This window comes from Setaria viridis, chromosome 7 (assembly GCF_005286985.2).
Source record: "Setaria viridis chromosome 7, Setaria_viridis_v4.0, whole genome shotgun sequence".
Taxonomy (NCBI): Eukaryota; Viridiplantae; Streptophyta; class Magnoliopsida; order Poales; family Poaceae; genus Setaria; species Setaria viridis.
The window spans coordinates 18,709,215-18,730,766 of NC_048269.2; the positions used below are offsets into that span (position 1 = coordinate 18,709,215).

General features: G+C 42.8%; 1 protein-coding gene and 1 long non-coding RNA gene across 5 annotated transcripts; one reads left to right on the forward strand and one right to left on the reverse strand.

The window, feature by feature from the left end:
- The first annotated feature begins 435 nt into the window (after window positions 1-435).
- LOC117863252 (putative pentatricopeptide repeat-containing protein At5g37570) lies at window positions 436-8,776 on the forward strand. 4 transcript variants are annotated; one of them, XM_034746886.2, is made up of 4 exons: window positions 436-2,692; window positions 3,676-3,787; window positions 4,009-4,085; window positions 5,497-8,776. In XM_034746886.2, exon 1 carries the CDS (start codon window positions 503-505, stop codon window positions 2,324-2,326), a length of 1,824 nt encoding a protein of 607 aa, XP_034602777.1. In that variant the 5' UTR covers window positions 436-502; the 3' UTR covers window positions 2,327-2,692; window positions 3,676-3,787; window positions 4,009-4,085; window positions 5,497-8,776. The 4 variants fall into 4 exon arrangements, with proteins under 4 accessions (XP_034602777.1, XP_034602778.1, XP_034602776.1 ...); XM_034746887.2 differs by having other exon boundaries at window positions 3,676-3,782; XM_034746885.2 differs by lacking the exon at window positions 5,497-8,776 and having other exon boundaries at window positions 4,009-4,306.
- A 1,178-nt stretch (window positions 8,777-9,954) lies between these two features.
- On the reverse strand, window positions 9,955-15,870 carry LOC117863255 (uncharacterized). The gene is made up of 3 exons (XR_011898712.1): window positions 12,061-15,870; window positions 11,763-11,940; window positions 9,955-10,265 (listed from the first exon to the last, which is right to left on the reverse strand). It is a non-coding gene; the product is annotated as an uncharacterized lncRNA (long non-coding RNA).
- Between the last annotated feature and the right edge of the window lie 5,682 nt (window positions 15,871-21,552).

A 21,552-nucleotide genomic window follows, 5' to 3' on the forward strand; every position in this document is an offset into this window, starting at 1 on the left:
TGGATGTGTAACGATCGCAGAATATATTTTTCCCATCCTAGCTAGCATTGGATAGCCTTTATGTTTAGAAAGAAGTAATCGTTCGAAAATAAACCCTACATACCTTTTTAAAACGGAATACCTATTCCATGGAATAGATAAAACGCCGGGAGTCGTTAGCAATGGAGGAGGTCCTAGATACAAGTTGAGATGCTGTCAATAATCTATGATTACTTTCTTTAAAAAGAACAAAATTACATAAATTATACTTTACAAATTATATGACTAATTTTCATCGAAGCAATAACAAAAGTGGTATGTAAAAATCATTTTTAGATATATTCTACGATTCTTGAGCTTTTTTTTAAAAGGAAATGTAAATTCTTTGGGGAATTCCGATTTGCCAAGCACCGAGGAGGCCCAAGCCCAACTCCCAACGAATACCCACTTGAAAAGGCCGAAAGGCTCCGCAAACGCAAATGCCGACCCGCCTGACCGCCTTCCTTCTCGCCGGCGTAGCCGCATGACACCCGCCGCCGGCCGGCCATTCCCTACGGTCGCCACCCTCCTCTGCCGCTGCCGCTCCTTCCGCTGCATCCCGCAGGTCTTCCAATCCCGCATCTTCCGCCTCGGCCTCCACAACCACCAAGCCCTCCTCGGCCGCTTCGCCGCCACCTACAATGCCCTCGCGTCCCCCTCCCCCATCGCCGCCGCCGCCGCCAGCAGACCGTCCCCCGCGGTCGCCACCCTCCTCGGCCGCTGCCGCACAACTCGCTGCCTCGCGCAGCTCCACGCCCGCATCATCCGCCTTGGCCTCCACAACCACCACGCCCTCGTCGCCCGCTTCGCCGCTGCCTGCGACGCCCTCGGGTGCCCCACCGTCGCCGCCTCGTTCGTCGCCGCGATTCCCGACTCCCCGCTCCGCCTCCGCAACGCCGTGCTCGCGTCCCTCGCTCGCCACGCCCTGCTCCACGCTGCGCTCGCGGAGTTCAACCTCCTCCAACGAGGCGCGCGGCCGGACTCCTTCTCATTCCCTTGCCTCCTCCGCGCGTGCGCCCGCGTATCCTGCCTACCCGCCGGACGCGCCCTGCACGCCGCCGCCATCCGCCTCGGCGTCCACGCCGACCTCTTCGTCTGCACAGCGCTCATCCAGTTCTACGGGAGGTGCGGTGCGGCTGGCCCAGCCCGGGCTCTATTTGATCAAATCGACATCCCCAGTGAGGTTTCCTGGACCTCCATTATTGTGGCTTATGTCAACAATGGTGACATCGTGGCTGCTAGAGAGCTGTTTGATAGAATGCCCCACCGGAACGTGGTGCACTGGAATGTGATGGTTGATGGGTATGTGAAGTGTGAGGACTTGGAGGGCGCAAGGAGGCTGTTTGATGAAATGCCTGAGAGAACTGCCACAGCATGCACATCTTTGATTGGCGGGTATGCAAAGGCAGGGAACTTGAAAGTTGCTAGATCATTGTTTGATAAGTTAGAGGACCGGGATGTGTTCTCATGGTCAGCGATGATATCAGGTTATGCGCAGAATGGTTACCCTGGAGAGGCTTTGAGGATATTTTATAAGTTCCAAGAGCAAGGCATACACCCAGACGAGCTTATTGTTGTTGGCCTGATGTCAGCATGCTCCCAATTAGGTAACATCAGGTTGGCATGCTGGATTGAAGATTACATTGCAAAATACTCGATAGATATTAGCAATGTCCATGTGTTGGCTGGTCTTGTGGACATGAATGCTAAGTGTGGGAACTTGGAGAGGGCTACTGTTCTGTTTGAGTCAATGCCAGTTCGAGATGTGTTTTCATATTGTTCACTGATGCAAGGTCATTGTCTCCATGGTTCAGCTAATAACGCTGTTGAACTTTTCTCCCAGATGCTTTTGGAGGGCCTTTCCCCTGATAATGCTGTGTTTACAGTTGTTTTAACAGCTTGCAGTCATACTGGTCTAGTAGAAGAAGGAAAGAAGTTCTTTGATATGATGAAGAATGTGTACTTGATTGTGCCATCTGGTGAGCATTATGCTTGCCTTGTCAGTCTTCTTGGACGTTGTGGGAGACTAAAAGAGGCATATGAGCTTATAATGTCGATGCCTGGGAAACCTCATCCTGGAGCATGGGGTGCACTGCTGGGTGGATGCAAGCTTCACGGTAACATTGAGCTTGGAAAAATCGCAGCAAAGAAGCTTTTTGAAATTGAACCGTATAATGCTGGAAATTATGTCTCCCTTTCAAATATGTATGCAAACATTGACAGGTGGGGAGATGTTTCAGTAATTAGGAATGAGATGACTGAAAAGAGGATAACAAAAATTGCAGGTCGTACTATTGTTTTGCAGTGAGGCAGTGTCAACCAGAATGTTATATTTATTTTGTCTCATGTTACTGGCCCCATTGGAAACCTGAGTAGGCTGTGAAGGAAGAAAGGAGACCTCACGACGGTTATGAAATGAATGGAAAACAAGATATCATTACTCAAGTTAAGATGCATATGGTGGAAGTTCAGCATATGTTGACATAGGCAACATGCTGATCAGCAGGCTGTTATGTTAATAATAGGCTGGAGGCTATCTGAACTGAATTAAGACACTTCAATTTGCTTGGTGTTCCCACAATTTTATGCCAATGAAACATTGTCAGAACCGGGAGGATGCTTTGGTTGCTGGTGAGACCATCCACTGCTGCCATTGCTGATGAAATGATTTCCTGTGAGTGCTCCCTTGTGCTTAGTCTTTCCTTAATTTTTTGGGACTGCATCAAATATTACCTGTTAATTCTAGTGTGTTTTTCCTCGATTACTGGTGAACTCCAACTTCCAGCAAACAAACTGCTATTATCGATAAGACGAAATGGTTGCTTGCCTAAGTTTACTTTTATCACCAGCTTCTCGTGAGTTATACTGGTTAGAGAAGTGAACTCGTGGGGTCGTTGAAACCCCCTTGCCAGTCCATGTTTGAAGCCTGGTACCCCTTCTTAAGGCAAAGCGCAGGCGGCGTCTTCCCCCTGAGGTCGAGTTTTTTAGGTTTACTTTTATCCAGGGATGCACGTGGGTACCAATGGGTAGCTGTAGATCACTTCCTTCATTTTTTTTTCACATTTCTTGCTTTGAAATCCGGATTAATTCATTTGGATGAGTTTGGTCGACCGAATGATCCAGAGAAAAGAAAACTTTGCATCCTTACTTTTATCAGATGCTTGGATTAGCATAATCTGTTAGTTATCTAAGGGCTCCTTTGGATAAAGAATCGTTCTTGCAACTTATCCGGTATGGTCTTGCCTCAGGATTGAGTGATGTGAGATTTTCTGGATAAGGATTCCAGTTGTTTAATGGTTCAAGTACAGTTGTTTAACGACCGGTAATTGCTTGGATATGAAACCAATGTATGCACTTGGTTTGTTTCCCACTATATATCAAATCTTTAATTCTATTTGGTTTCATGGAGGTATTCTAAAGTGATAGCCTGATTAGCTAGCATGGAATTCGAGGTTAAGAAAACTAGTACGTTGTAGGCTTGTAGCATGTAATCTTGACCCTGTAAGGCTGTAAGCATTATTGAAATACCGATTCTACAACTTTGTATATAATCCTCATGAACTGGTTTATGTTTGAAGAACAATATTATTACTGTCACTAATGCTTCTGTTTTTAGTTTCTTCCTAGTAGTTAATTCCCTCCTTGTTTCGTTTATAGGGCATATTGGTATTTGAGAAGTCAAAATTCTATCAAGTTATTTTACCTCTACTTGGCCTTCTGTAAGAACTTTTTTATAGCGAGCTGTTGACAACAATCTTCTCAAGGTAAGGTGAGTCTCAATACCATGGTTCATTTATGGCTTGAACTTCAACGCATCTGCATCTAAATGAAATGTATTGCTTCAGAAGTTCATTTAGTTATGTATTGAAGCTGTTGAACATGCATGCCTCAGTATATAATCCTGGATGCTTGCTGCTGAGTTCAGTCGCACTTGCCAAGCATAACCACTTGGAATATTGCTTTGATTGGTGTATTTTTAATTCCTTGCAGGTACTTTCAATGATCAGGATGCCATTGTACAAATATGGTTCTGATGAAGACACGAAGTTTTTACATTTGTTATGAAGGTACTTTTAATCTTGACCCGTAAGAATCAATACAGAAAAGTTGCATTGCACATCGAAAATACTGTACACCACATGCTTTATGTTCATCAATCATTATGCAATTCTCTTATGGTTAACTTGGCAAGAACAGGCAATACGGTGTATCTGCTTTTTTGTTCAATATTCATAGCATAGTAAGTGGCCATATATATAGTAATAGAAAGATCATATTTGAACCATAATGTTGCATTGTTGAATTTTAATATAATATTGACGGGTCCATAGACCCGGGGTCCCCAACGGGACTGCCTTCCCACAACACTTGGCCCAACGAAGGGCGCAACAACAACGCGTACCTGGGCTGGCCCAGCTATGCGAAGCCAGGCCGAGACCACAATCCGGACACTAGCCGGCTCCTCCGACCAGGAAGCCTGGTCGGCGCCCCGACCAGAAGGAGCCAGTCGGGGGTGGGGCCACAGTCCGACCCCGACTGAGTTCTCCCGACTGGATCCTCCCAACCAAGTCCTCCCGAATGGGGATGCACCGTACCGCTCCCCCCGACCGACTCGGTCGGGGCCGACTGGGACAACCCATCGGGGACGCCCGCTCGGTGTGGGCCCAGGGAGCAGGTGGGATGGATAACGAGGAAGCGCCTGGGTCAGCCGGCTGTATGCGGAACCGTACCGCGCCAAGCACTACACACGCCTTGCACAGTGCTGCCGTAAACCTACTCGCTACGACGTAGTGGCCTGACGAGGAGAACAGGGACCAAGGACGGAGGTCATACCGTACCCGACGACGTGGGCCCCAACAAGACTAGGCAGCGCCCGTACACTCACTCTCTTATCCTTTCCGACCTATAAGGCCGTTCCCTTGTACTATAAAAGGGGACGGACCCTCCACCTCTACGACTTACGCCCTCTTACGTTCTTACACTCCTATGCTTTCACACTCTCACACACTTAGCGCACGTCTGAGCTCCTGCCACTCTCTTCCACTGAGACAAGAACAAGGCCAAGACTCAAGCACCCCCTCTCATCCTCCTCTCGTTTGTACCCCCATTGCAAACTTTGAGCATCTGGGCTTAGAAATAAAGTCGACCAACTGACCCTGACTAGACGTAGGGCGCGTTGGCCGAATCAGTATACATCCTGTGTCATTGTGTGCTAGGCCATATCCGATCTAATGCACGGCAAAACTACGAATACTTGTCGGCTAGATTTCGCACCGACAATATCGTCTTCTGACTCAAAATGTTCGTGCCAAAAGTATAAAATTATTTTACATTTGTTGGAATTTTGTTTGTATACCTGTAGCAATATGCACAATCCTTTCTAATCCTAGTCAGGTTTGAAAAGTCTGATGTTCCTAGGCACTCCTCCTGTAATTGTTATATCTGTAAGAACTGATACCAATGGTGTGGTCGTTTCAGGCTTTCAGTTCTGGAGAAGGTCTTGAAATTATGACTTGTTGATTTACTTGATGAAGTGTAGAGCCTGTTGGGTTCATATACAGGTCTGTCAAAAGATCCCAGTGCTCATGAGCTACTCGTGCTGATCTTGTGTGGCTTGTTTTGAGCTCAGTTCAAACTCTACATAAGATGAGATTATGCCTAGACCAAAGCTGGCCACAGCATATTGAGCTTGATTGGTGTGGTTAAGGCCCGACTCTCCTTAGTTTCCCCAAGACATGTGATGTATCCATCCCAAATTTTTAAGCTGAGATCACGCTTACTAAAGCTTTTGCCAAGCTTGTATACAAAGCAGTTGCTCATTTTCCATGAGCTTTGGTCGAGTTATCATAGAAGGTTAGATATTTAACCTTAGAAAAAACACCTATTTTCCTGAATTTCCAAATTACTATAAAATCAATTAACTGATTTCTAGAGCTCCCTTCAACCAAGCTTGACCTTCCATGAGCTTTGGCTGAGCCAAGTTAGTGCCCAGCTCTAAACTTAAAGGCCAGTCTATGCTCAGCTCGAGCCTCTGTCTCACTATGATTGGCTTGTTTGCAGCCCTATAGAATTTAATTATGCTCTTATAAACTGAAAGTCCACTAGGCTATGATTTAGTCAGTACGCTAACATGTCAAGCAGTTGCCATTAATGCTCACATGTTATTTACCTTTTGATTCGAGGAAAGGTACTTTCAGATGCTTCCATTTGGGATACCTCTGGTTAAGTTGCAGAATCGGTACTATAGTAAGTTAGTAAATAACATGTCATATGTCTGTTAAATTATACCCTACTGTCCTAGTCTTAAAGAAAGCAATTAGATTGGTTGCTAGATGGATTCAAGTGGACCACCTTTCATAGTGCTTTCTTGACTTTTCGTCTGCATACCAGCATACAAGATACCTATGTGTGATTTTGTGGTCCAGCATTACATGCTTGTGAAATGTCAGAGCTCATAGTAGTTTTCGGACTTTATAAAGCCATGCTAATCATGGTAGTAATACTTCTAGGATGATACATGTGTGCAAGTCAGCAAATAAGGGGATTTTGTGCGACTTGCGAGACATGATTGCTTACAAATGGCATGAAGCTGATCTAGCCAGAAATTGGGCTTCTCAGAGTAAAATGGGCTTAGTAACAAACCAGACCATGACTTGCTTTGTCATATTTGAACTTTGCCTTATGAAATTTTGATGTATGTGTTATTATGTCAAAAATACAATGCTTAGCTGTAGCTAAGCTTGAACAGATGCGTGCATAATAATGTGTGGGATCATTGGCAAGCCATGATGTGTCTTTTTGGATTATAAAGGGATATTATATTAATACATTCGAAGGTTCAAAATACCCTTGCAGCTGTGCTTGAAAGTTAGTGCTTTACATGTGCTATCCTAGGTATATAAGCCTCACCTAGTGCCTACCCACCTAGCCTGTTGGAGCCTCTCTTGCATAGGTGGTGCATGATCTTTTGTTTTTAGGTGTATGGATCTGTTACGGCCTGTTAATGGCAGACAAACTTATCTTCATGTCGAGAGTATTAATAACTTGCCCACGTATGGTGCTACTACACCAATATCGCTCTCCCAGGTCAATGATCTTGTTATTATTGTAATCACACTTTGATTCAAACATTGACCTTACGAGTATTCACATTAGTAGCTTCACAACAGTAACAGCAATTTGGAAAGTATATAAAAATATTAACACACTCTGCTTATCTGGTTGGCCCGTGTTAGATTCTTAGTGGGATGTGTGCCTGCAAGCACTATGTCTTCTTGTGGGCGTGCACACGAGTGTATGTGCATGTCGTGGCACATGTCTACCACTACCATTATGATGCATGTTCTGAATCCTGTGATAATGCCTCTTTGAAGGAAGTTCTAGTACTTGGCCTGCTGAGGATGGGGTGCTAAATTTGTCCTGATCTTCGTTAGGTTAGGCGATTGAGGTGTGATTATATGGACTAAACGAACCTCTGTGCATAAGAACCTTCTGAAATATTTAGGGAAAACCGTTGAAGAAGTGGGTCTAATGGTTGGATTGTGGTGACGAGTCTCATACTATATCAGTTATATGATTGACTAAATCGTATGATCAAATTCTTTTGCAGGTTGCTACAAACTATTAAAATTTTGAGGCATAAAATGCTCCACTTGGCTTAATGATATTAATGTCATATTCTTTTATCATTTCAATATATTAATGTCATGTTGCACCAGTGCTTCTCAGTATATCTTCTACAAAAAGTTCTAAACAAATAATAGAGGCATATAGTTTAATTGTATAGAGCATATAAGACAAGTATAAGCTGGGACAGTACACGAACTGGAAAAAATATTGAATAAGATCTAGACTTGTCCTATGGGTTGACATTAGGATTATAGTTTGAACTAACACACTATGGAGGTATTAAGGAGGTTCAAACCTTCTTTTGTTGTTTATTCAAGTTGGGCTATGAAGTTCATGGCAGTATCTTCAAGCAACTGCGTTAATGCTTTGTTCCCTCTAACAACGTGTCAGTTTCTTGAAGTAGTCTACTCCTGAGTTCGTACTAGCATTAAAAGGAAGATTAATGTGATGCCTGCACTCTGAGTCCACTATCTTCAGACTAAGTTAAACAAGTTCTTTAGCTTAATGCATTGTTTTTCCCTTTTAATTTTTTAAGGATGCTTCGGATGCTTTAATGCATTGTTAGTTGGGCGCGCTCGTGCGTGTGTGAGAAGATTAGGCGTTTGACTCACTCCTGCAACATTAATGCGCAGGATCTTTTCACTTGTTATTAGAATATGATATTTAGCCTTAAATCTCTTTTGAACCGCGAGTTACAAGAGAGCTGCCGCACTTAAACCCCACGGTGTTGCAAGGTTAAGATATTGGCGAAGATGTTCCCTTCGTGGGTGGGATGATCTATTTGTCTATTCTTCCAACGCAACAGGGGAAGAGATGGAAAACTAATGCCGACTGCCAATGGGAAAATTGCTAGCTGTTTTTCTACACATCTCTTCGTTCATTTGTAGAGATTACGTACAGTGGAAATCAAGTGCTAATCATATGAGTTCTGGAGCTTCCTATTGCAATAATTTGCTTTTTTATCCACCTTTTTCTCCCTTAGGATTTGAAGGGGTTGCATGCAATATACGATGATAGATCACATGTACGACTATATAACACACTTCTGGATAATTGGGTGCAACAAACATTACTTCAAACTATTGCCATCTTGCGGCAAATGTTTTACTGAAGTTTTTGCTGGATACTACACGCTTATGTTATTCAGTGCTATATAATTATTATTAGCTGCTGCTCCATTTCGCTGAATTATCTTTGTCTCTCAAACAATGGAGATGAATTATCACGGATATCCTCGAAAAATGATAATTATCTCGTTTTATGTACACGAAGTGCCTTTGGAGTTATCAGGCACCAGGTTTGCTGCTTGCAAGGCAAAATGTTCTTTCAATTGACCAAAGACGTCGTATGGGCATGTTATAGCCGATTTATATTAAAGAAACAATAGGAATCAGTACAGGGAAAGCTGTGCCATAAAAGAAAATTACAATGAAATTTGACAAAGTCTTCTCGCATCCATCGCAACCAGTGAAAGACGCGACAAGTACACAACCAAATAAGATCCAAATGAAATTCAGTTGCAACAGCAAAGTTTGCCTCTCCCTACAAGGCAAATTTTGGATCGAGAGAGATTGCAAGATTTGTTATTTTTTTCTAAGCAAATTAGGAATGGGATTATCTTGGAGGAAGCAGGGTTGATCGTGGGAGCATTTTAGGGGAAAAGGAAATCAGTAGGAACTCATTTGTTTTTGTTACGCATGATTTAGGACGTGCACGGCAAGGTGTGTTATTTGGTGGTAGGATCTGTAGAAAGTTTGGAAAAACAAATGGATTTTTGAGTTTATTAGTGACAAAATATTACTTTTTTATACCTCAAACTCCCTGCCACTGCTGTATTGTCTGAGACAATTAAAATGGAAATAATTGCAAACCAATATTACATGGGCTAAATCGTGTATTTTGCATTGTGGTTGTTCTCTATATTTCTTCTAATATTCAATTCAAATACCGTCGCCAATTTCACTAAGCACACACAACTTATTATCAGCACCATGAGAGCAGTACCTAGGTCTGTCCTGTCGTACGTGCTACATCGGCATATCCTAGCCGCATATACTTGAATTTATATATGGAATTTAAATCACTCCTTATCACGATTCACGAAGGAGTGACGCATCAACAGTTTAACGCCATGTGAGCGCCATTTATAAGTTTAGCGCCACAACCAGAACCGCACCAGAAACAATATAAAGTTTTGCAGCCCAAAATTTTTCATACAATACTCAAGATAAACTAGTAACTTACATACAAAAAGGAATTCAAAAGAAGACATCAGGCGTACACCAAGACTGGGACTTCTGGAGAAATCATAATTCTGCGCAAATTTCTCAATTAACAAAGAACAGTATTACCAGTAGCAACAGATGAAACCACAATAGCATGAGTGATGCTTGGAACTTTTTTTTTGGAAGCTTTAATCAATACATTAGACTGTTCCACGAATTAAAGAAGGGCACATGGGATTGGCCCCAAAACACCGACTAATCACAATTTATACATGCAAAATCATTTTAAACTATATCCTGTACTAAGTAACCTAATGCCATAGTTATGATCCCACATTCAGGTCAACCCCCCTTGTCTCCGTAGTTGGGCTGCAGTTGCGTTCAACTCCGCGCCTTCCACCCACAATGTTAAACACATCAGCAACGAATCATGGCGAATGATGGCAAAATAATATGTGATCGGGTAAGGCGAAATTTAATCTTAAAATTTTGCTCTGGATCCCAAAACCATTCATTAAGGCTTCCATTTGCCCCAAAAGTGGCATTAATGCTGGGATTAGTTCCAGCCAAGGCACAAAGAAAAAAGAAATGCACAGATGGCTCTCTCTTAACCATGTAGAGTAGCAGGCAGTAGCATTGACCAGACCCAATGCAACACACAAACCAAAACAACTTTAAGTGAGTTGTATGTCATCATCTACCAAGGTGAGATATGGAAGCAATCTTGGGGGATTACATTACTGGGTTCCTACTATGACTTGAGAAGCAACTTTTCGCTCTTTTTTTAAACAAAAGGTGATTAAGTCGCAAACTGGGATACAATATCTCAATAATACTAATAAGTCAACTGTTGAATTTAATATATACACTGTCAGCATTTAAACTTTGCAAGCTGGAAACAATCAAAATCCCAGCAGACCTGTGATTCATAGAGAAAGGGCTGCTCTTATGTGCATCAAACAAAGTGACATTAATGAGTTTGCTTATCTCTTTGCCATTGTATCAAGATGCGCACCAGGCGATGTATGGGTACACAGGCCTTGCCTTGCGCCATTTAAAGTCCTAATTGCATAAGCTAGCAGCATGCTCCATGTATTCAAGAGCCTCATTTATTCAAATAAACAAAAACAATGGCTCAGCGTTCAAGTCCATTTAGTGTTCATTTAGCAGTGCTGTGCATTTGAAATGCTGTGCCCAATAAATTCCATTCGAGGCCACATCAAGTTGTGAAATCAATTGGAGAGCCAGTCAAAATTTTACTGTACAAGATTTAGAAATAATCAAATCGAAACAAAATTGATGAGTTCTTCAACACTCAACTACACAACCAATATTAATTGTCATAATTATCTGATGAGTCCACCTAACTTTCCAATACCATGCAAGGGATTATTTCTAAAATATATTGGAGGTCACTTATTTTCAAAACATGATTCAGATATCGATAGTGAGTTTCAACTCTAACCCACATTATACAACAAAAAAATATAGTAAGTAAAACTTTGTAGAGCAATTACTTTTCGTCGCTAGCAGGCTAAGAAAATACCAATTAACAAGCTAAACAAATTCCGATTAAATGCTAAAATTATTGACTAACCCATTACACACCATAATAGTAGAAGCTTCCCAGCACTACTTCTCATTTGGAAAAAGCAAAGCAAAACAACCGGAGATATGTATTTGAGCTCCTATCTTCCTCATTTAGATTTGTCAATCTTTTGCATATGACCCAACAGGCCACCACAAAGCCTCTCACCTCGCACTTCTCTTCCACCCAACACATATTCAATCCTTCCCTTGCCACTCCCCAACCATGAATATGATAGGCAATAAAATGTGTATAAATGTACTACTGCTACTGAGATAGGGAGTAATTAAATGGGAGCATACCTCTTACTGTCACAATAAAGAAAACCAATTGACCTCCCATCCTTCCCCCCCTATAAGTACCATCCATCTCTTCTCCAACAGCACCAAAGAAACACCTCTGAGCATTCTAAAGCTCAAGAGTTCTCTCCTCTGAGAGCATCACATATCGCTCTCATCTCCACCTGCTTACACCCAGCGCCTGATCGCCCCACAAAACAGTAAGTTCCCTTGCTAATCCTCGTAACAATAGCAAATTCATTCTGAAGTGTGTATCTCAATCAGCTGATTCAAACGTTTATGGATGCAGGCAGCCACATACCTCCCAGGATGAGCCGCAGCAACAGGAAGAGCTCTAGGGGCCTTGACCTGAAGCTGAATCTCTCACTTCCGGCAACAGGAGACTCCTCCAGGAGGCTGATGGCTGACGAGGAGTCATCCCCGAGCTCCTGCCTGTCGTCCGAGAACGAGCATGGCCTGCAGTGGTCCAACAGCCCTGAGGCCACGTCCATGGTTCTTGCTGCCTGCCCTCGCTGCTTCATCTACGTCATGCTCCCCCAGGATGACCCTCGGTGCCCCCAGTGCAAGAGCCCCGTGCTCCTTGACTTCCTGCAGGACAACAACAATAGTAAGAACAACAGTAATAGCAATAGCAACAGGAGGAGCAGGAGGGGATGAACAACATGGTTACATTAGGCGGCACAACACAAAGAAAAAGTGTTATATGAAGTCCTAGATCCAGTAATTCCATTTTGTCAGGACATTTCTTCAGTGTAACCCTGATATATCCATACTAAAATTGTGAAGCTAGCACCCATGTGTTAGTATCACAATTTTGATATATCACAGATACACTGGGGGGTGGGGACTATATCCTTCATCCTTGTTTCCTTCTTTTGCGGCTCTAAATGTAATAGTTTTTCTTAGAGATAGTACCAGACTTCCTGTCTTTTCATTTCAAGATAAAAAGAAAAGTTCACCCCTGATAGTGTGAAATTGAGAAGTAACTTCATTCTATCATCCATAGCAGCTTCAAATCCGAGCTTCCTCAAGTCACCGATTTCAATTTTCTCATTGCTTTATGTTAGATAAGGAATCCAAACCCAAAACAGGAAGAAGGGGATACACAGGAAGAACAGTCAATCACAGAAATGGGTGTTAGGAAGTTGTCATCACAGGTTAGCTGAACTGACCAATTGGCATTACTGCTTCCACGTTGCAACATAAAGAGGTGTGCTTCATGGACTCTCTCAACTAGCCCTGAAGAAGACATTAAGTAATTGAAATGGTGATGGAATTTCAAATTGGAAAGCGAGATGTTAAAAACAGTTGAAAAAAAGACGGTGTGACGCCATGCAATAAATACTGATTAATTTCGTCATGCGTCACTCTATCTCTTTCCATTATACATCCATCTGAATACGTGCATTACGACGCAACAACCTTACTCAATGCTGCTTTGGTCAACTTTGTCAAGCCAATATATTTAAGTTCACTTAATAAAGACGCCTCAGGTTAAGTCCATATCATCATTATCAGATACATGACCAGCCATACTACAAATTGGTCTGAATCACATCAAAAGGAGAAAGATCAAAATAACATGTGCGTATATAGTAGGCATCCTTCAATCCATGTTGACTGGAAATAGCAAGTTTGTCACTTTCATTGAAGAAAACAACAGTGTTTCAGTCTTTCAGGTTGTAATATGGTAGTTCAATAACAAGACAACAGAAAAGGAATGAACTGTTATCAGAGAAAGAAATAAAATGACAGCAGCAAGATAAGAAAGAAGCAAGAAACAAAGCAATATTGAAATATCAGGCCAAAGTGTATTACAATATATTTACGACAGTTATAGAAAAAAGTTAGCTAATTTAATTATTACCATGATCTCAAGTAAAGGTTGTATATTTAACTATTACCAGTATATTTACCATTTAACTATATTTAGATAAAGGCTGTATTGCAGCCTTTTCGTTTGGTGAGTGTGGGGTCTACGTGTACTTGCCTTGTCATATACAACTAACAAACCCATGATCTCAAGTCTCAGATCAACTAAGTTACCAATTTGACACACCTAATGACCAAAAGCATAAGCTAATAGAAATGTGAAAACACCTGCATGGAATAAATTGGAGCATGACAGAACTGATAAGGCAAAGAACCCAAGGATGTGAAACAATAAAAAAACGTCAAGGTATTAATCTGCATGTTCTTTCATATTTGCATATTACATTATTTTTCACATTAAAATAATTACAAGATCATTAGAAGGAAAAAAAAGCTAATCTGAGGCCTGGGAGATTCACTAAAGAGGGAAATTAAAGAACAAGAGGAATAATTGATCTTCTGAACTACACAGAATAATAAGCACTCAAACCACAGCTAAGGTCAATACCAGTGAGTATATCCAAAAGTACTGATGTCGAGACTAGAGAGTATGACACACTGAAGCTCCATGGATATTTTCAAGTTGAGGCCAAAAGTGTCTTCTACAGAACCAAAGGAAGAAGCAGGATATCAGTTCACAATCCTAAATGAAATATATAGGGAACTAATGTCCTCTTCTTATCCCCTTCTGTGCTAACATCATGAACTTCAAGGTCACTTTTGCACTATTTGTTGTTCAAAGTGTGCAACAGATTCTGCATCAACTAGTACATCTCATAAGTGCAAAGAATACAAAACGCAAAATCTTTTAATTCCGGAAGACACTAAAAGTAAAATAAGATAACCAACTACTTCATTTGGATTTATTGTACATATGAAAAAGGAAATATAACATTGCAACTCTGCACGTTTCTTTGAACATCAGCAAGCTTCATCTCAAGTTACAGGCCAGTATTCCAAGAAGCTAAATAACAAATGCCTACAACACTATATGTGGAATGAACGAATAATGGGTCCAGAATAGGGAGAATAGGGGAGTTACACCACATGAACATGCACTCTAAAAGAACTGAAACTAACACATGTAGCTGTAAACAAAATTGCTTATTACATTGTTTTTGCTTAATAGAGAAATAGGGAGTATCTGGCCAAAGAAACGTGTTGACAATATTTGGATCTCATTACAATTTTAAAATATAAGTTAGATATGCACCTTTAGATTATACACAAAGCCACACCTTGCCCAGTGAAAATGAGATAGCCCGCTACTTATGTTCTTTTACACTCTGAACTTGTGGCAGCACCTTTCAGCCATTCCATTTGTGTTCAGGTTAACCAACACAAAAAGGGCAAGGTTACATTACAAATCTCAAGTTAACCAACTAATTCAAGAATAAAGTGCCCTTTATGTTCCATTGCACATGTCAGGTTAACCAATACCTATCAATGACCTCATAATTTATAAAGAGCATGCCTTTAGTTGGATGAAAGAAGCACACTTCAAAAATGGCTGAAGCCTTTCTCTGACTGCGTCCTTTTTCGAAAGAAAGAAAAAAAACAAGGAAATCCTTGACTGCAATCATCCTGACATGTGCAATGGAACATAAAGGGCCTAAACGCACCATCTGTAGACCGCAGACAAGAACATTCACCTAATGCTGACCCATTCATCCACCAAGGGTCCCAATGCCGACAAGTTTGGCTGCATATGCAGTCACCCAAGCGCCGCAGAGGCATGTTCCCGCAGAAATCACATCGTGTCACATGGAAATGTCTAGACGGAACTACCAGATTGAAAGGCTGTGGCGTAGTTGAACTGCGACATTGCAGACATGTGCACGAGAGACATTAATTGCAACTAAAGCACGAATTGTAGCATAAACTACTGTTGTATGGAACAAAAAGAAGACGGAAAAAAAATACACGCAGCTATCATAGTCCCCAAAAGATTTCAATCACGAATCCGAGCCCAAACTAGGGTTGTATAAAATCAAACAAAAAAAGCACGGAATGTAGGTGAAAATGCCCCCAAACAAGCACGGAAAAAATCGAGACCTCAACCGTCACTATGAGCAAGAGTACAACCGTGTCAAGTGGCTCCCCTAGTTGCCCAACTCGGTTCAGAAAGCCGTTCGCCGAGGACGAGGTGAGGGCTCCGGCCTCCGGACTTCTAGAGGCGAGGGCGTTGCGCCGACGAAGACGGCCGCTGCCGTTTCGCTTCGTCTCCCGAAAGCGAAAAGGTCGCAGCCGCTCGCGGCATGGGTTCGTTCGTTCGTTGGGCAGCACTGCCCGAGGAGAGAGCAATCTGGGTTTGGCCCAACTGGCCCATGTTCTCGTTGGGCCGAACGCAGTAGGCCAGCCAGCCTATGACTCGATCGGAGCCTACTGAAAATTGGTCGGCGCCTCCTCCCCCTCTGTTTCGCTCTCGGCCGCCGCCCCCGCCGCCGTGGGCGCCATTCTTTGTGCAACGCACCCAACCATCGCTGCCGGCACACATCTCGGTCACGGAGGCAACGGGCCGCGCCGGGCGGCAAGGGTCACCGAGGCTTCGTGGCGCAGAGGCGCAGAGCAGTTCGATGTGCTTCCAATCCGAGAGTGATCGATCAGTCCGGCCCCAATCCGGGGCACCAAAATTTCATTTCGCCGCCTCTAATCTTCTTCGAAAATAAGCAAATCCGGAGGCGGCAGATGAAATGCACAGTGAAGCTACTAGTCCGGAAGAGAACAAGAACGAGAAGGAATCGCACAAAGAGAGAAACGATTCTTGGAATCTGGGGAGGATAAGCTACGTTAGGCAAAGGACCAGGTCACATATTCGCCCTCCTCACTGCTGCGCGTGAATAATCTTGCTGGCCCAACGACATATAGTAGAAGAAAACACAGCCTACATGCTCCCTATCATTGGCATGCAATTGCTGCTAAAAACAAAAGGCTCCCTACCTACTATCAGCAACCTCTCTCATTTGTTTAGGCCACGCTTGTCGGATCGAAGGTTCTTGCATGCTCATTTTCCACCACGCCATTGCCATCTGTAAGTAACATGATGCAGTTCCCAATGGGTGACATGATCAATTCATCAAGCACTAAGAGGGGGAAAAAATCACCACACGCTTGGTGCCGATACCTGCAGTCTCCTCTCGATCATTTCGATCTCTCGCACGCATGCATGGGCCAGCAGCCGGCTCTCAATTCCAGCCGGTACCTCTCGAGCAACTCAACATGCTCGAAGCTGGTGATCTGTGTGGGAATCCCAGTGTGACAGTGTGGTCACTGCTTCTATACGAGCTTGATGGGCTAGAGACAAGGAACTAGTCAACTTTGCATGTGCAGACGGGGCATCATTATCCTTGTGAATCCGCAACCGTAGTTTCTTAACTCCACTCGATCATCATTTGGAAGCTCTGCCCTGAAGAATTGTTATAAAACACTGTGTCGTTTGTTAAGTCAGACTCTCAGGGGCGTGTCTTCTCTTCTGTTCCCCATGCTTCAAATCTGCTTCCCATAATTCGGCACCATCAGAGGAACAAACCTAATTACCTTCATAACTAGTGGGTGACTAAGTGCAATGATTAAAGTACATGAATGCATTTTTCTATGGGTTTGCATTCTCTGCAATCCACTTGTGCTGAACAAACTGAATTTCAATGGGGAAATTAGTTGCAGCACACTAAGCTACCAAATTATACGACTCCATCTTAATTAAAATGCCAACATCCACAGCATTTTTTTGGCAAAACAACACACACAATTATTAATGTACTTATCAGCTGCTGGATGCTGCTAGGACGTTGTCTCTTTTTTTTCCGACTCAATTTCAAATGCAGGCAACAACAGAGACATGCGGCTTTTGCTCCACCCACATAACCTGATGAACAACAACTAAACTTTCAGCAGGAAGAACATCACTATAAGAGAACAAGAAGGTGGCATCCAAAACGCAGCCAAAAACATGGAAGAAAAGATCTAAAAGCTTAACGGCCGTGCATGTTGGCATTTGTCGGCTTATAATTGCCTGAAACCTGGCTATCCTTTTGCCAAGGGAACAGGTCATTAGGCCCTGAAAAGCGCCAGCACTGCCCCTCTTTGAGGCTTTGAGCACGTAGCCGTAGGATCCATCAACTTTCTCTGTGGAACCAAGTGGCCCGTTGTATATTCCAGCCTAGCTTTTCTTGTCCTAAGGAACAGGGAAAGCCTCGCAGGGGACATCAGGGACCATCAGTAGGGTTCATGGCCATTTTGCCCCTCAAATCCTATTCATCTTCAAAGCAACATATAGCCGTATACTCTAGCGGCAGAAACAGAGAAAAGCCATGCCGGCCTGGACCGTCGGTTGCTCGATCCGACGGCCCTGGACACCCGTAGGCTGCAACCTCTCACACGTGCACAACTCCCACTCGACACGAACTTAAAAAACAGACAAAGCTTTCTCCCTCAAAAGCAGCAATGGCGAACGCGTATATAATTAGGCGATAAAGCATGGCTTTTCCTCTCATCTTGAGAACGACGAAGACACGCTCGCGCGCGTGGAGGCTGAAGAGCTCGATCGTCTCGAGGGGACTGCGAGCATGGCCACTGTGGCGTTGGGCCTGACGGCAGGAATAGGACAAGGGGGTGGCGAGTATGCCTTGTTTAATGGTAATCTCCCTGGGAAGAGGCCAAGTGAGAGATTTTTCTATGGGACGTTTCAAATTTTGTCACAATGCCCAACCGGCCCTGTGACCGTCTCTGTCAGGGCAAGGATCTCTCCAATATCTCTCTGATGGTCCGTCTTAATCTTTCACTTGTTCAGAGATGCTCAGGATGTGTCCATGGCTCCATGCATGAATGATGAATACATCACCTGATACATGCATCCATGATCCATGGTGTACTTGAGCATGGTTTCTTCTGTTCTTCAGAAGTTCTTCAGATAGATGAATGTCATGTTGCTAGTTTTTGCTTACCGGACTTGCAGGACAGCAGCAAGCGAGAGCAGGGCCATAAGTGTGAGACGTGACATCTTTACACCTGCCACCTTGCATCCATTCAATAGCTTGCAGATTGTGCCAGGCAGGCAGGCGCCCTGTAGATTTTTGCATCTGTCTTTTTTTTAATTGAAATCGGGCAGAGAACAGTACACAGTACTGCAGCAATTCAGGAAATATTGAATGTGGGATTCAGGGAGTGGCAGCTTGAAGCGGAGAAATCCACAGGGTGCATTGTAAATGCTCCAGGGAGATGAACAACAACCCACAGGTCAAAATAGGACCAATGCCCACAAGACCTGTATACAACAGAACATTGTTTTGACCAGCACAACTGTTTAGATTTTGTGCTGTTCCTCAAATATATATTTTTAAGAAAAAACTGTAATGCTTCATGCTAGCAGAAAGCCAGAAAACAGCTTAGGCTCAAAAATAGTTTAGAAATGCAGCTTTGGGGCATAATAAAAAAGTGCATAAAAAAGGTAAAGAAAGCTGTTGATCAGAACCAGAGAGCAACGAACTATGGACATGACGAGCGCACCCTATCTTTGCAACAAACATGTGTATCTGGTATCTCAGAGAAAAGGTCGAAAAGTTATGTAGAACAGCACATAACTTTCTGCCAAGAATTAACTACTCTACTCTGGAGCACTGTCAATCTGGCGCGCAAGCAGGAAAAAGTCACTATGAAGTTGAAAAAAGCTAACAACAAGCAGGTCGTTCTGACCTCAGGGTGAACAGAGGCGAGCTGCGAGCAGATAACCTCGGCTGCTTCAAAAGTTTCGAAGATATGTTAGGCTGCTTTTTGATTACTTAAAACTAACTATTAGCCACTAATATTAGCTAAGGTCTCGTCAGAAACCTAACTAATAGGTCAGCGATAGTCTAGATACATAAGTAAAATGCCAACAATCTACAATTTGGGACGTATTTTCCTCGCTAACACATTTAGTAGTTAGCTTTAAGGGATTTAAACAGCTTCGTTCTCCTCGTGTGAAAATAATTCATCCCTCAGGTACCGAGTCAACCATTTAAACCCCTAAATTTCTTCGTTGGGTCAAAGTGTCAAACTACTCCCTAATATGATGTGGCATCATAAATTGGTTCATCCGGCGTTCATATATTTTCTTTATTTTATTATCTTTTACGACTTGGTGACCAATTTAACTGGATTTAAAGGACCTTACTTTTTTCTTCTTTGGCCGGCCGATTAGGCATTTTCACTCTAAGAGGAATTGCATAGATTAGAGAGACTTAAGGTGTGTTTGGTTGGGCTGTGGCTTTTGGAAAACCTGCTGTGGGCTGTAGAAAAGCAGTTGTGAGAAATGATTAGAGCAGTTGCGAAACTGTAGGCTGTGTAAGAAATACCTGTAATGCCCCTAAAGGTCTGTGGGTGTGTTTATATGCAAATTGCTCGTAACAAAATAATATATTCACTAATTCGCATGTAAATGACTATTTTAGAAAGGAAAAAAATTATATGTTCTTCATCCATCAAAGTGATTGGTCTACATAAATAGAACAATATCCATCAAAAGGTTTATACATTGATGCCATCCCTCAACGTTACTATCCTCCTCTCGCACTAACCAAAGCATCAGCTATCCTAATACGAATGAATACTAATACAAATGGTATTCATGGTATCCTTATTCTTCACATCATCACTCTCATCTCCTTGTGTTTGTCTCGTACCACTTGTATGTTGTACCAAGTACTCCTCATGAATATCATATCTCTCGAACTCCTTATCACCCATTCTTCAACCAACCAAAAATATTATTTGATTCAATTCATATGACTAATGAAAGATACTGTGACATCAATAAATTATAAGAACTAAAACAAAAGTGCTATGAAGAACAAGCAATCAGTATGTAGTGTTCTGACCCATTTGTTCAAGTATGCAACATTGACTTCATTTTATCTGTGCGCAGATAGATGCAACTTTTGCTAGATAGATAGATGGACAGTAGCTGCAAGTGCTCTTTAGTTCATCAGTAGGTGTGTCAGCAGCTCGTGCTTTTAACTTCAAAATTGTGAATTGTCCCTTTCATGCTACAGATCAAATGATTAGCCAATCAAGATTGCACTAGTGATTTAGGGGGCGTTTTCTTCCATTGACTTATTTTTAGCACGTGTCACATCGAATGTTTAGAGACTAATTAGAAGTATTAAACGTAGACTATTTACAAAACCCATTACATAAGATGAATCTAAACGGCGAGACGAATCTATTAAGCCTAATTACGCCTAATTAATCCATCTTTAGCAAATATTTACTGTAGCAACACATTGTCAAATCATGGACTAATTAGGCTTAATAGATTCGTCTCGCCGTTTAGATTCGTCTTATGTAATGGGTTTTGTAAATAGTCTACGTTTAATATTTCTAATTAGTATCTTAACATTTGATGTGACGGGTGCTAAAAATAAGTCAGTGGAAGAAAACGGGCCCTTACTTGAGCTTTGCTTTGCGACAGTAGTTCAAGATTGCACTAGTTACTAGAATTGAGTGCCATCAAACAAAATAATCAATGAGTTGAAATCAAATGTCTAAAGTGCAGATTCAAATTTAGAAGGGGCAGCGCACATATCATTGAGCAAATACCAATTCTTTTTTACCAGTCATAGTGTTCTGACCCATTTGTGAAAATCCAACCAAGTGAGGCCAATTGCTAGGGCATGAACACATCAAACATGAGCAGATCAGAAAAAGGGATTCAAATCTCGGGTGGGGCGGCCGGTGGGGTGCGAAGGGCGGCGGCCGGGGGCGGGGTGCGGCGGGCGGCCGGGGGCAGCGGGCCGGCGATCGGGGTCGGCGGGTGGTGGACCGGCGACCGGGGGTGGCGGGTGACGGGACGCCGGGGGCGGCGTGCGAAGGAGGCTAACGGTTATGCGTGGAGGAACGGACGGAGGACTACGCGTCGGGAAAAATAGATCGGGGGAGAAAAATG